The following is a 14,755-nucleotide window of genomic DNA, read 5'->3' as shown; positions in this document are numbered from 1 at the left end:
AAATTATTAATTTAATTAACGCCGAAATCGCGTTATTAAAAATAAAACTCCGTTATATAAATATTTATAATTATTAGCTACGGTAAAAAGCTTAAAAAAAATTAAAATTATTTATAAATTTTTAAATAAAATAATAATAAATAAATTAACGAAAAGCTTGCTAATAGGAAAATAGTAAAATTTTTTATAATAAATAAAATTTAAAGTTATTTATCGTAATTAAAACGAATAACCCTAAAAAAATTATATTTTACTAATTAGCAATTTTAATTTAAATATAACTAAATTTACGATAAATCGTAAATTTAAAGGGGTATATTAAATAATAAATTATAATTCTTATATATTAGCGTATATTTAAGCATACGGATTAATATTATAGTATTTAAATAAATATACGGGACCTCCCGGGAATTAGCCGGGGCCACCTAAATAAGCGTATACCTTATTAAAACTAAAAAGCGCAGAATATAAATTAATATATTATATAATTAACACCAATATCAGACTAGTTTAAACTCCAATAGGAAAGCACCACCTTGATTAACACTTATCAAGACGTACCTGCCTGGAACCCCACATTTCCACCCAGATACGGGGTACGCGCTGATAAAGAGACTCAGTGGAACTTGGCTGGGGGTGTGGTATTCGGCCACTGTGGAGCGGCGGGGGTTGCGGTGGTCCGGAGCTTGAACCCCGCTTGCTTTAGTTACTATAGCACTGGGATTAGCTGCAGAATCTAGTATCTACGGTAGTCTTCCGTCGGACTTGGATCTGCGATAGCACTGCCCGGCCAACATCTACCATTTACCGATCATCATACACGGGGTCGCGGTTGATAGCCTGTTCTGGTTGTTGCATTTTGATCCCAGCATAAGTAGCAATGTTTCTAAGAGGTTAGCTTGGATTGAACTGACCGCCCATCACCAAGCGGTCGCCTTTTTCCATCCATCATGCCTTTTGTCGAGAGCCCACCTAGTCCCAAATTGAAGATCGCCATAGATCGTGGCGGCACCTTCACAGATTGTCTCGGTATTGTGCCTGGGAGGCCAGACATTCTCATCAAACTTCTAAGTCACGACCCTGCAAACTACGATGACGCTCCTACCGAGGGCATCCGGAGGATCCTGGAGATTGCGACTGGCGCTTCCCTGCCGCGGGGCCAAAAGATTGACACCAGCGGCATCGAGTCCATCAAGATGGGAACCACGGTAGCCACCAATGCGCTACTCGAACGCGCATCGACTCCATGTGCACTCGTGGTTACAAAAGGTTTCAGAGACTTGTTGAGAATTGGAGATCAAACGCGACCAAAATTGTTCGATCTCAATATCCGCAGGCCGGAAACGCTATTCAAAGAGGTCATTGAGATTGATGAGCGGGTCACTCTGCACGACTCTACTGAAGACAGCTCGACACTCCGGGACCCACACAGAGCCGACATTGAACTCAAAACAGGCATAGGAGGAGAGGCGGTCAAGATACTCGAGCCTCTTGGTGAGCGTTACTGATGAAATAATGGAACTGTGATACTGATCGTGAGATAGACGTGGAAGGTGCTCGGACAAGCCTCCAATCCCTTTTTGACAAGGGTGTCAGGTCGCTAGCCGTGACCCTGTTGCATTCTTATACGTTCCCTGATCATGAGCTGGAGATTGCGCGGCTGGCCGCCGAGATCGGGTTCCCCCAGATATCCCTCTCATCGCAAATCTTCCCAATGATCAAGGCCATCTCCAGAGGCTACTCCGCGACAGCTGATGCATACCTCACGCCGTTGACAAAGGCTTACGTCGATGGCTTTCGCCAAGGCTTTGTTGGAAATCTGGAAGATGACACCGGGGCGAGGTGTGAGTTCATGCAGAGCGATGGAGGGCTCGTGAGCTGGCAGAACTTTAGTGGGTTGAAGGCCATTCTATCCGGCCCAGCAGGTGGTGTAGTAGGGATGAGTCGGACATGCTACGATCCAGAGCGCAAAGTACCAGTCATCGGTTTCGATATGGGTGGAACTTCGACAGATGTTTCGAGGTATGCCGGCACCTTGGAGCATACATTCGAGTCCATCACTGCTGGAATCACCATCCAGTCGCCTCAGCTTGAAGTAGATACCGTCGCAGCAGGTACGTTTCTACTGCCATCCACATTCCTCGTGCCTATAAATAACTCTTGACAGGCGGTGGAAGTATTCTGTCCTATAAAAACGGGCTTTTCTTGGCAGGTCCTGAATCAGCCAGCGCCCACCCAGGTCCCGTGGCATACAGAAAAGGGGGTCCTCTGACGGTGACGGACGCAAACTTGGTTCTTGGGCGACTGCAGGCCAAGTACTTCCCCAAGATCTTCGGCAAGAACGAGAATGAACCACTCGATTCTGATGGATCTAGGGCCGCCTTTGCAGAGCTGCTAGAAAAGGTCAATGCAGATATTGCAGAGGGCGGTGGTAAGCCAAAGACAATTGAAGATCTCGCTCTGGGATTCCTTGATGTCGCAAACGAGACCATGTGTAGACCAATCCGGTCACTTACTGAGGCCAAGGGTTATCGGGCCTCGGACCATGAGTTGGCTGTCTTCGGCGGTGCCGGAGGTCAACACGCATGTGTAAGTAGCCTACAGTCATTTACTTCGGCTTTGAGATCTGACATTTACAGGCCATCGCCGATAACCTGGGCATTGATCGCATTCTCATCCATCGGTACTCCTCAATCCTCTCTGCTTACGGCATGGCATTAGCAGATCTTGTGCACGATGTTCAGGAGCCCTGTTCGGCGGATCTCGGCACAGGCCTCGAGAACCTCCAAGATCGCCTGGCAAGTTTGGAAAAGGCGGCTTCCGAAAAGTTGATCGATGATGGAGCGCCAAAAGGCTCCTTAAGTTTTGAGCGATTCTTGAATCTCCGGTACGCCGGATCTGACACGACTTTCATGATCCCCCAGCCCGCATCCGGTGCGTCATGGGCCGAAGCTTTTGTAGCAGAACACAAGAGGCAATTTTCATTCATCATGCCTGGACGGGAGATCCTCGCGGAGAACGTGCGAGTCAGGGCTACGGTCCGCAGTTCGGCCATTGAACCCGAACTTGCTTTGGATACACAGATTGCCACCAGTTCGCCTGTGCTTGTCTCGAACGACAAGGCATCTGATCAAGTTAATGTGTACTTTAGCTCTGGATGGTCCAGTGCGCCCCTTTATTTCCTCAAGTCGTTGACGCAGGGCGACATGGTTCAGGGTCCTGTGATAATCTTGGACGAGACACAGACAATCATTGTGGCGCCCACCGCCAAGGCCATCATTCTTGATCGGCACGTTGTGATTGAACTTGTTCGCAGATCCTCGGCGGAGGCCTCGGAAGAAATAACGGAAGAGCAGAAGACAGTCGATCCGGTTCAACTCACAGTCATGGCCCACAGATTTATGAGCATTGCTGAGCAAATGGGCCACGCCCTGCAAAAGACTAGCGTCTCTGTCAATATCAAGGAACGCCTTGATTTCAGCTGTGCTCTATTTGGTCCCGACGGACGACTGGTCGCAAATGCACCGTGAGTCTCTATTGAATCCCCACTTTGTAAGTTTCTCAGCTGATGTAGTCCTCGCAGTCACGTACCTGTCCATTTAGGAAGTATGGAACAGGCCGTCATGTATCAGCATAAGCATTACGAGGGACAATTGCGGCCTGGCGACGTGATCGTAGCCAACCACCCTATATCCGGCGGGACGCATTTGCCAGACATTACTTGCATCACTCCTGTATTCGATGAATCTGGAAAAGAAATCATCTTCTACACTGCCTCAAGAGGTCATCATCAAGAAATCGGCGGTATACTTCCGGGTTCCATGCCAGCTGGCAGTGTCGAGCTTTTTGAAGAGGGCGCCACTATTGTGTCAGAGTTCTTGGTGCGCGACGGCAAATTTGATGAAGAAGGCGTTACTAAATGGTTGCTACACGACCCAGCCCAGTTCCCAGGATGCTCAGGAACGCGCAAGCTGTCGGATAATATCAATGACTTGAAGGCTCAAGTTTCTGCAAACGCAAAAGGCGCGGCGCTCCTTTCTGAGCTCATTGCCGAACGTGGCCTGGCAGTCGTCCACTTCAACATGCATGCCATCACCGCCAATGCCGAGGCTTGCGTCAAAGAGTTCTTGGTGCGAACTTATGCAGAGACCGGAGGCGTGCCATTGACGGCAATTGACTACATGGATGACGGTACTCCCATCCAGCTGACCATCACCATTGATCCCAATACAGCTACTGCCCACTTTGACTGGACGGGTACCGGCGAGGAGGGCTACCACTCGTTCAATGCGCCGCAGGCCATTGCCCGCAGCGCCACTCTTTACGTGCTGAGATGTCTGATCAATCAAGACATTCCACTCAACGAGGGTTGTCTGAGACCCTTGAAGTTCACCATCCCAGAGGGCAGTATCCTCAACCCATCACCGACGGCAGCTGTGTGCGCCGGGAATCCCATCACGTCACAGCGCGTAACCGACGTCGTCATCAAAGCCTTTGCCGCCTGTGCTGCCAGCCAGGGTGACTGCAATGTCTTTTCCTTTGGCATCGACGGCGACCGTGATCCAGCTACCGGTGATATGATTCCCGGTTCCGGCTTCGGCTTCGGTGAAACCATCTGTGGTGGCTCTGGAGCCGGTCCGGGGTGGCATGGTACCAGTGGCGTGCACATTCACATGACCAATACCCGGATCACGGACCCGGAGATCCTCGAGAAGAGATACCCAGTCGTCCTTCGCGAGTTCGGCATTCGCGAGGGCACCGGTGGCCGGGGCAAGTGGAATGGTGGTAATGGTATAAGGCGGATCTACGAGTTCCGCAGGGACGCCGGCGCCAGTGTCGTGAGTGAGAGGAGAGTTACTCGTCCGTATGGCATGTTTGGTGGAGAGGACGGCAAGTCGGGTGTCAACTATCTCGTCAAGAAGGGCGAAGGGGGTAGGTGGTGCCGCCTCGGTGGTCGCAAAGACTTCAAGGTTGAAAAGGGAGATTGGTTCGTCATTGATACGCCAGGTGGAGGAGCTTGGGGATCGGTCGAGGATGGCGAGACTGAAGTAGAAACTGCAAAGGTCAATGGCGCAGAGAGAAGATTTGTGAGCCAGTTCCAGTTAGCTCAGGAGGCAAGCAACTAGCTTTTGCGGTGGTGGTAGTTTTAGTATCGATATCGGCGGATGTCCAGTTGATCTGTAAGGTGATAAAATCAATGCCATTCTGTACTTACTCCTCCAAACCTGTCAAGTTCCAGACTTGTCTTTGCAACAACTGCGCGCGTTCCTACATGGCGTCTATAGTCTGGTTAGCACTAGTAATGTTTATGTTACCGCAGTAATGGCCAGTATAGCAGTATGTCAAAAGCAAGGAGTTGAAGCGACGCATTTCAATATACCAAGGATATCCTGGCTGGAAAGAATCTTCAATTCTTTATTATAGCTGACTCCTGACTGGTTTCCAAATGACTTCTAACTAGCTCCTGACTGGCTCCTGACTGGCTCTAAATCATACAAATGGCATATGATATCCAAATATCCCGCCGTCACTCGTCCTCCTCTCTGGCTCCTTCAAGTCTGGCTCTCTCTTCATTCCTGTTGTCGCGACCCCGCCTTGGTTGCTCGGAGGTCGCTTATGTAAACTGGCGCGCTTCTGGCTAGTTCTGACCCAGTCAAAAATGGCTTATCTGGCCCCGAGTAGTACGGATGGCTCCTGAGAATGGCGGGAGGCTGATCCCTCCGCTGCTGGCGCACACCTGATTGCTGCCTCGCTTTTTCTCTTGCTTCACAGTCTGACACAACCTGCTGCCACCCTTGGGTTACCTGGTCAAATATGGCACGATGCACAAACAAGGCAAAATCTGGCACCGCTGGCGTTTGATCGCACTTTCTCCGCCATGCCACAAAAATTTGACATGCTCTGACAAAATGCCACTCTGCCTCCAGGGCCAATGGCGCTGCCTCTGAGCCACGACGCAGGTAGGTGAAGGCCGAAAATGTGATCGTGCTGCTGTCTCCTTGGATTGACACATTAAGCTCCTTTTGTAGCTTCTGTTGAAATGGCAATATGTATGTCTCATATGTCACCTCATCTGGCATAGCGAGAGTCTGGCTCATCTCACCCCCGGAAACCGATTTGAACTGTTCTGGTACTGAGGAAGGTGTGGCCTAACGGATACCACGAGTTAATTACAAGGACCAGAAAATGTGAAGAAATGAGAAGTACTTACACTCTGGCTCATCAAAGCAGGCGGGATATTCAGCCAGTGTAAACGCTTGTACTCATATTAGTTGATACGAACATGGGGATCAGACAAGGACTCAATGTATTGATTTACCAAATCTTCACCTGACAAGATGTCCATGATTACCCCATGCCCAAGAGGTTTCTGTCTCAGCTGGCGCAAAGCTGACTCAATGTTGCATCTGTCGCCTTGCTCACGTGCCTGGTAGTGCTCTTCTCTGTCAAATGGCGCATTGGAAATGCCAAAGACCCGTTTGGCACTAGCTGACACAACTTTGTACGTGACCTGATAGTTTGAGAATATGAGCATACGTCTTGAGAACGGTGATGGAATGAATGTCAAATATTGATTTGGAGTACTTACCCAGGACTTGTTGATGTCCTTGTTGGGACCTGACTCAAGCACGTTCAGCAACTCAGTTGCTATCGACTGCATGGCTCTTGACAGCTCCTCGTCGGCGCTGTCTCTGTTGGCTTGGGCTGACACGGTGCCGTAAAGGCTCCATGCCTGCGCAGCAAGGAAAGACGACGGTGACATGATGTCACCTGTCTCCGAAAGTTGTTTTTTGATTATTGAAGTCGTACTACTAATAGTAATAGTAGTAGCAGCAGCGGCAACAGTGGTGACATAAAAAACTTTTTTATGTCGGGTGAGGAAAAAGGAGGAAAAAAAAAAGAAAGGTTCGAGGGGGCGAGAAACTGAAAAGGCAGCTTTAAATTGTGGGCAAGGCTGCCGCCGGCCAATCTGGCAGAAAAAACAGTGCAGGCAACCAGAGGCTCAGATTGCCGTTTGTCAATAGTTTCAAAGTACTTGCCTTGAGAACATATTCATTTCACCGCCCAGGGCCAGGTCAAGTGGACCCACAGCCGTAGCTCTTGCCATTGATATGTTGTCAATAGAATAAACAATCAGAGCGTGGTCAGTCCAGTTCCTAAGCAGATTCGTGCCTGAACCCAAGGTCAAGTCTTTCTGAGTTGAATTTATTAGCATTGACACTCTACACCATGAAGAGATGTGCGTCTACCCACTGAATAAGCATAATATTGAGATGCTTACCTAGTTAGCATCTCAGTGTGATATGTCGCTGGAACACGTCCAAGACTGCGAGGCGTGGGTCGGCCAAATTGGATCCAGTAATGAAGAGCTCTGGCCAGAGACTTCAATCATTATTGTTTGACCTTCTCTTGGGATAAGTTGTGATACAAAGCGTGATCGACATTGTCCCTTAGTATTCATCTGCCCAAGTTTATATCAATCTTTGTTAACCATAGTATACAACAGTCTGAAGAATCTCTAATGGATAAGATATGGTAGGTCACTTCTAGATCGTACCTAGTAGATGACATATTACCTACCTCAGGCTATCAGCTACCCGGATGGTTATGCCAGTTGATGTGCACTCAAATCCCATTCGTAACGCTCCTGCCCAAATTTCCACATCAACACTCATCTAAATTCAACAGCGCAATTTACCCACCATTTCGAAGAGTTGGGGAAAATAGAATGCCTGCACTGACAAAGCCTGACGACAAACGATTTGGCCCCAAACCACACGTGGAGGGACAGAAGCGTCGCGGCAGACCTAGAAAAGCTCAACCAGAGCCAGTTGCCAGCAAACCCAAGTGAGGACCCGGGCGGCCAAGAAGGGATGACACCAGCCAGGGGACTGTCGATGATCATGAGGATTCAGACGCCACTACGCCACAGCGGCATCTCCAAGAGACGACAGGATGGTCATTGGGACAGAAACGCAAGACCATGACGGAGCCAGGTCCTGGCAATCAGCTTGCTAGTAAGTGGGTGCTTGTCGATGACTTATCATGTGCTAATCCGTCTTATTCTACAGGGCATTTAAGCTCCAAGCCCCCATCATGGGTGTTGAGTCATGCGCCCCAGCCCCATCGAGGAGGCACTGAAAAATGCTGCCGGAGCGACCGCGGAAGACGGCGAAGTGAAAACCGAGGCAGAAGAAGACCTGATTGAGTCTATTGTAAAGGTCAAAAACGACATAGAAGGTTGGCAGGAGCTATGGGTCATGATGCTGCACATCTTCCAATCGACGCCATACGACCTCTTCACCTGGGGCCTGAGAGAGTCAGACGAAGGAGAGAAACAGGTGCTCTACAAATGCTTGTGCCATCTTCTGCCTCACCCTCTGTGGGAGGGCGAGTGACCAAGACTTCGATATGCCCTGCAAATTGCCATTTCCTTCCGTGTGTCAGGTCACTTGGGGACACTTAGACCCTTGCCCATTGAAACCATCAGGACAATTGCATCAACACCACTGCTACCCAACAACAGAGGAGCCATGGCAATGTTAATATAGGATTCATTGAAGATGGAGACCCAGAGCCTGGGCGGCGACTTTCTGATTCAACTCAGGGCAGAGGGGGCGCGGGCAAATTACAATCCATGGGAGCCAGGCGACGATAAAATCTTGTTCCAACTTGGCGTCAGCGACATTGAAGCAGTTCGAGACGCTCTAGGCATCACGGCCCTCTGCGGCAGTCACGGTGGATTAACAATTCGGTCCCACTACGAGGCATACAGTGAGATAATGCGACGCAGCCATGTCACGTTGGCACCAAGCGATAAAGAGACGCTTGCGCGTTGGGATAGATGGAGCCTAACAGCGCGCCATTTCGACGAGACCAGCCAGGAGCCAGACTACCCTAGGAGAGATAGAGACACTTACAAGTCGCTTGCCTACTGGGATAGCGACAAGTGTGACGAGAGATTTAAACAGTGCATACATTCCCAGATGTCAAGTCTCAGAGTCATCACGAGCTAGCCTTCGGCGTCCCATGCCGGAAAGAAGGCCCGTGTCAGCTCGGGGACAGGTGCCATGGATTCCATCATGATTGAAGATGACAGCGAGGAAATCGATGTCATGGAGTCAGATAGTGGTGTTGGGCCAGCTATTGGTATAGAGGCAGTTGGTGGTATAGAGGGAGCTGGTGGTATTGAGGAGACGGGTAGCAGTGAGCCAGCTGATTGTATGAAGGCAGCTGGTAGCATCATTCGGATAGGTGAGACGACGAGACAGGAGAGTCATGGAGTTGGTGGCAAAAGAGATATGTGTTCACCTAAGTGACCGTCTGAGGCGATCGGAAAGAACAGAAAGCATTCAAGGTATATGCGGCAAATAGTGCCTCGCGGCCATTGGAGCCATGTTACCAGAGTCGACAGCATGCCAGACGACTGTGATCCTGAAATAGATAGTGATGTGAAATCCAAGGACATCGAGCCACTAGCTACACTAATCGGATACTTTTGATTTGTCCGCCTTCATCCAAGCGGAGTGATCTGATCGACAGTGAGTGAGGCAGTGTATCATGATTTTACCATTGACAGCGACGAGGATGAGCATGGGAATGTTTGTCTCTTGGGTCCTCGAAACACAGAGACACAAAGAGTGGTTGCATCCTTTATGAATTGGACGCCGAGGAACGGATTGCTCAGTTACGTGTTTCCATGGTAAGCCTTTTTGATAAAGCATGACATCTGGGAGTGATTGCTGGCAAGCATAATTGTGATTTCTTTTTGTTCCGGTTTTTTACTCTCTAGTATACTTGTGCCGTGGCTAGTCGTCGTAATAAGGTGGATATGATTGCAGGTAGCGGCTTGGGGCGAAGGACCCCTGCCCGGCATCTTATTTTATAGTGTAGCAGTATTTCGTATGCAAAAGGCCCAGCCCTGGAATATGGAGCCTGCGGAGCAGTATTGGGCAGGTGCTAACCTTAGGGTAGTATGGGTAGTATGCCCCCCGACATCCCACATTCCGTGATTGCTTCTCGAAATATTTGGTGCAAGTCTTATATCATTAATAAGGAAAATGCTATGTTTTTGGTCTCATCTCAAATTTGAGACAGCATTTTACATGCAATGCACGATAAGAATGTCACATTGGACCGAAAGACAGTGCTGCCATGGCTCCCAGGGCGGCCACCTAACTTGTGTCGCTATCGGTGCTGTTTGTCCTCGGGTGGTGGGGGGTAAATTGGCGCCGTGTTCCCGCAATGGCCGCTAATCGGCAGGGCGCGAGGGCTCCAGCCAGCGCCTAATCGCAACGTGCCCTTTCCGCCGTCCAGCCTCCAAGCCCTATCTTTAATACAGACTTTGCCGTTGACCGTAAATCCACAGGCCACGTAATATAATGGATATAGGGATCGCGGCGACGGCGATCCCTCCAGATACGACAAGAGGATAAAAAGATTGTCGCTTGCCCATTGTAGTTGAAAACAGGAGTGTATAGGTTGAGCGACGACACCTGGCAGCTTTGGGACAATCATGGGTTTTGCACGCAAAGGATATACATTCCTGGGCCTACTTGCTTCAGCATGTCTTGCCACTGCTTCTAATTCATTTGGCAATGGAACTTGCACGCAAGTCAACCAACGCAAAGCATGGTAAGCATACTCAAACGGGTTCATACGATACCAGTCGCTAACAGATCAGGCATACCTTGACCGATGATGAAAAAGCCGAGTATCTGCGTGCCGAGAAATGCTTGATCGAGTCGCCGGCCAAGGGCGGTGTTGTTGATGGCGCTGTTACGCGATGGGATGAACTGCATTGGGTACACATTACACAGTCCAACGTCATTCATGGTGTCGGAGACTTTCTCCCGTGGCACCGGTTGTACATGCGCGTACACGAGAAGCTCCTCCAAGAAGAGTGCAACTACACTGGCACGCAGCCTTACTGGGACGAACAACGCGATGCAGATGCCAGCACGTCTCTCGCAGATGCCTCCGTCTTTGGCACCGACGAGTTGAGCTTTGGCACCACACAGGATGGCTGCGTCGTTGACGGTGCTTTTGCCAATACGACCCTCCGTCTCAATCAGCTCTGGGGTGTCAAGAATGTCACGGAATACTGCCTCAGTCGCTCCTATGACGATTCGTACTGGGCATGGGCCAACACTACATACTCTGACGCCTGCTTTGCCAAGTCAAACTATACTGAAGCTTGGCCGTGTTGGTCAAAGTATCCTCACAGCTCCGCTCATCTGGCCGTTGGTGGAACGGTATGTCCCAAATGTCCAGCACTCACCTACTCAAAAGCATACTGATATGATGATAGCTCGAGGACCAAGCCGCGTCTCCCGGCGATCCGCTCTTTTTCCTTCACCACACCAACCTCGATCGTCTTTGGTGGAGATGGCAGCAGGACAACCTACCCAGCCGTCTGTATGAAATGGGTGGACGAAGTATTCCCAAGCTTTCCAGCCTTGTCAGCTATGGTTGGCTCTTCCCCAGCGACGCCATCATGGACTATGACGGAGATGCATACAACACGACGACCTTGAACCATAATCTGTGGATGGTCAATATCGCTCCCAACGCCACCGTGGGGGACGTCATGGATCTCGGTGGGGACTTGATCTGTGCTGAATATGTGAACTAGAAGCTACGATCCTCAGATAGCCAATTGAATAGAGTCGTCGTATTGACCGGAACCGCTAATCTTCACTTTTCGCTGTGTGGTTATTGACCGACTATTGAGTCTTGCGTGAGCGCTTGTGCCCTCGTTGACTCATCATTCTACTCATCACATTACTTGAATTGCAGTAAATCAGATGGCTTACATTGGCGACAATGGGAAGCTTTGGCTGAATAAAGATGGCTTGGACTAAATATCCAAGTCTCAAATCGAAAATTGACTTCAATTGAAATATATACTCTACTCAACACTAAATCTATGAAGCATTTGGGTTGGAGGGAGGCAGACCCTTGTCGCTTCCGTTATGCGCCACGCCGCCACCCTCGTAGTAGGATGCAGCCGCGGTCAGGTTGGCCGTATGGTCGCTGCTCAGGTCGACGGCAACCGTGATCCAAGCGAGCAGCCCATCTGAAAGATCGCTACCAAGCTGCACGTACTCGACGTAGGGGTCATAGTCAGAAGTGGCCTCTTCCAGCATCCAACCGTCCAGCTCCCAGCTGGTGAACTCGATCGTGTTGGTGTTGTACGGGTAGGTGGCCTCTACCGCATCAACCAGAGCGTCTTCAAAGTAGATTTGTCCGACGTGCAGGGTGGTGCCGCCCGTGTACGTGTCGTTGGGCTGCACAGTGTAGTTGTGCTGGGCGACGAGGTGGAAATGGGTAATGCGATCATCGTAGTGACCAGGGAAGAGCGTGTCAAAGGCCGAGACACCATCCTCGTCGCTGAACTGGACGCCGCGCAAAAAGGTCGAGTTCAAACCGCCCTCGCCGTCCGAGTCGACGCCAGAGTAGACGCCCGTGCTGTTGCAGTGCCAAACGTCGGCCGCGATATCTGCAACCGGTCCGCATGTGTTCATGTCCACGAATTGAATGTCAATGTGCATCGGGACGCCAATTTGCCCCTCGGTAATGTCCTGGCGAATGTACTCTCCAGTCACATAGTATGGACCAATGGTTGTCTCAGGTACCAATGCGCAAGTATTGTTGGAACCAAAAATCGTCTCTTCCGGAGTATCGAGCGTATACTCGAGGCTCGAAGTCTTGTTGTGGCTGAGATTGGAGTATATCTCGAGATTGGTGAGATCTCTCTTTTGGTGGTTCATCTTCTCTGCATCTGGGTCAGCTTCTTGTTCACGATCATTGCACCCACGGAAGTCTTACCAGAGACTAGTCCACGCTTGACTCGGAGATCGCGGGCCTTGGCCAAACGTCGAGCTGCCGCACGGGACCGCAAAGCCTTGGCCTGAGGCGAATCTTGACACGAAGCCAACGATCGGGTGGCTTTGGCATGCTGAACATTTCGCAGTGCCATTTCTTTCCTGAGAATCTCCTTGTCTTCGCCTGGGTGGGCGAGGACCAATGGCAGCGCCAACGCAGCAGCCAAAGTCTTTATTTGAACCATGTTGGCGATTTCGATTAACGTTTCTGGAAAAGGACGTCTTGTTCAACAGCCTAAAAGTATAAAATATCAAGGATTGATGGATGCGCTCAAGAACTAGGAGACGACTGTTACAATCAACGTTCTCAAGAGCGGTTCTCAGTATAAATACCTACCCAGAACGTTGTTGTCCAATCTACTACCAGGGGGCCTGATTGATCAATCAAGTCGCTGCAGGTACGGAGCTCGTGGGTTTGGCCGGGGCTGTCATGGACCAACCAAATTGTTTTGTTTTCAAAGGAGACGCAAGACTGGGCTACCGTTTTGAAGATCATCGCCGTCCGTTGTGGAGTCCGCTTGCGTCTTCCTTGTCGGCCGCGTAATGCCAAGAGAAGGGCCGTGAAACGCGACCGGTAACTCGGCCGGGCCCCGGCCGCCTTGTCTAAGGGGAACGCTTGCTATTGACTGGGTACATACCCAACCCTTGATCACATCTATGCATAATATCTAGAGTTTTAAAGGGCTTTGAAAAGGCGCCATTTTATCGCCCTACGCTTTTTTCGATATTAACTACTCAAAATAATGCATAAAAACATCTAATAATCTCATTTGCCTCAAATAAACGTAATAGTTAGTAGTGAGCCACTAATAACAGTGGCCTAAAGAGTAATGCTTTATTTTGCAAGTGGCTGCTAATGGGGTTGGATCCCCGCTGTTATCCAAGTAAAAAGCTTACTTATATTCAACAGCCCCCTTTAGCTTCATTGTCTTCCTCGTCAAACAATAAACAGTCATTGAAGAATCCGGCGTAGGTCTGATGTTGACTCTACAGAAGACATAAATATTGGTCATGGAAGGGGAGCGGTTTTGGTGTCTCTGTACAGCCCTTTACGCTCTACATCAGAATCACTCCCACTAGTTTCATTTGTCGGGTTTCTAGAAGCGTGTTAAAGTAAGAGGGCGCGCCCATTCTGGTGCACTTGTGATAAATAGGTGTGAAATCCAAGTACGAGCCAGCCTTCCGGGCTCCAATGACCTAGAGGCCGTTGAGATTAATGGAAGCAAGCGCAATTTGAGTCCAAACGAGCTCGAGTCGCTCCAACACCCGGAATATCTTACAGACGAAGTCGTTTTTCTTGCGCTTCAACTGATGCAGGCTCCCGGGTACAAGGTGATTCCCCCTGCCCTCCTCAGAAGTGGCACTGGACAAATAGACTTTTGGGTCAACGACGACATCACTCTGTCCCAGCATGGGTATCTCCTACCAATGTGCCTCGAGCTTGGATACGACACGAACGGCGATGAGCCAGATGACAAGGAATATGTCGACCACTGGGTCCTTGTTCATTTGAAAAGAACATTACCCACAGCATCGAACGCATTTTCCGCAGTCATTCACGACACAATGGAAGGAGATGTGGTGAAGAATGCCAATCGAGAACGCGTGGCTGAGACCCTGTCCAACTTTTTTCCCAAGGAGGCCACTGTCGAGATCACCTCGACAAAGGTGCTGGCACAAGAGGATGCGTACAATTGTGGTGTGTACGTCATATTGCATGGAATCTCCTTGGTGCAATATTGCCAGCCAAACAACCTGCCTATAAGAAAAGGATAATAACCTTTTCATTTTATTTTCTCCGTTTTTACCTTTTTCTTTTCCTTTTTCTTTTTTTTTTCTTTCTTCTTTTCTTCTTTTTTCTTTTC

General features: G+C 49.5%; 7 protein-coding genes across 7 annotated transcripts; 5 read left to right on the top strand and 2 right to left on the bottom strand.

Moving 5' to 3' along the window:
- Positions 1-953: 953 nt before the first annotated feature.
- On the top strand, positions 954-5,129 carry PFICI_07589 (uncharacterized protein; the record flags this gene model as incomplete). Its single annotated transcript, XM_007836170.1, has 5 exons — positions 954-1,497; positions 1,548-2,117; positions 2,171-2,592; positions 2,643-3,529; positions 3,587-5,129. The coding sequence occupies 5 exons, from the start codon at positions 954-956 to the stop codon at positions 5,127-5,129; spliced, it is 3,966 nt and encodes a 1,321-aa protein (XP_007834361.1).
- A 444-nt stretch (positions 5,130-5,573) lies between these two features.
- Positions 5,574-6,766, bottom strand: PFICI_07588 (uncharacterized protein; the record flags this gene model as incomplete). Its single annotated transcript, XM_007836169.1, has 4 exons — positions 5,574-6,152; positions 6,215-6,259; positions 6,323-6,514; positions 6,593-6,766. 4 exons carry the CDS (start codon positions 6,764-6,766, stop codon positions 5,574-5,576), a joined length of 990 nt encoding a protein of 329 aa, XP_007834360.1.
- A 1,348-nt stretch (positions 6,767-8,114) lies between these two features.
- On the top strand, positions 8,115-8,402 carry PFICI_07587 (uncharacterized protein; the record flags this gene model as incomplete). The annotated part of the gene is made up of 1 exon (XM_007836168.1): positions 8,115-8,402. One exon carries the CDS (start codon positions 8,115-8,117, stop codon positions 8,400-8,402), a length of 288 nt encoding a protein of 95 aa, XP_007834359.1.
- Positions 8,403-8,567: 165 nt separating this feature from the next.
- Positions 8,568-9,323, top strand: PFICI_07586 (uncharacterized protein; the record flags this gene model as incomplete). The annotated part of the gene is made up of 2 exons (XM_007836167.1): positions 8,568-8,953; positions 9,104-9,323. The coding sequence occupies 2 exons, from the start codon at positions 8,568-8,570 to the stop codon at positions 9,321-9,323; spliced, it is 606 nt and encodes a 201-aa protein (XP_007834358.1).
- A 1,196-nt stretch (positions 9,324-10,519) lies between these two features.
- On the top strand, positions 10,520-11,638 carry PFICI_07585 (uncharacterized protein; the record flags this gene model as incomplete). Its single annotated transcript, XM_007836166.1, has 3 exons — positions 10,520-10,638; positions 10,688-11,258; positions 11,315-11,638. The coding sequence occupies 3 exons, from the start codon at positions 10,520-10,522 to the stop codon at positions 11,636-11,638; spliced, it is 1,014 nt and encodes a 337-aa protein (XP_007834357.1).
- A 292-nt stretch (positions 11,639-11,930) lies between these two features.
- PFICI_07584 (uncharacterized protein) lies at positions 11,931-13,075 on the bottom strand (the record flags this gene model as incomplete). Its single annotated transcript, XM_007836165.1, has 2 exons — positions 11,931-12,781; positions 12,835-13,075. The coding sequence occupies 2 exons, from the start codon at positions 13,073-13,075 to the stop codon at positions 11,931-11,933; spliced, it is 1,092 nt and encodes a 363-aa protein (XP_007834356.1).
- A 1,126-nt stretch (positions 13,076-14,201) lies between these two features.
- Positions 14,202-14,666, top strand: PFICI_07583 (uncharacterized protein; the record flags this gene model as incomplete). Its single annotated transcript, XM_007836164.1, has 1 exon — positions 14,202-14,666. One exon carries the CDS (start codon positions 14,202-14,204, stop codon positions 14,664-14,666), a length of 465 nt encoding a protein of 154 aa, XP_007834355.1.
- Between the last annotated feature and the right edge of the window lie 89 nt (positions 14,667-14,755).

This window comes from Pestalotiopsis fici (assembly GCF_000516985.1).
Source record: "Pestalotiopsis fici W106-1 unplaced genomic scaffold PFICI_Scf_5, whole genome shotgun sequence".
Classification (NCBI taxonomy): Eukaryota; Fungi; Ascomycota; class Sordariomycetes; order Amphisphaeriales; family Sporocadaceae; genus Pestalotiopsis; species Pestalotiopsis fici.
The sequence above is the reverse complement of the archived record's forward strand: the minus strand, read 5'-3'. Positions and strand labels throughout refer to the sequence as shown.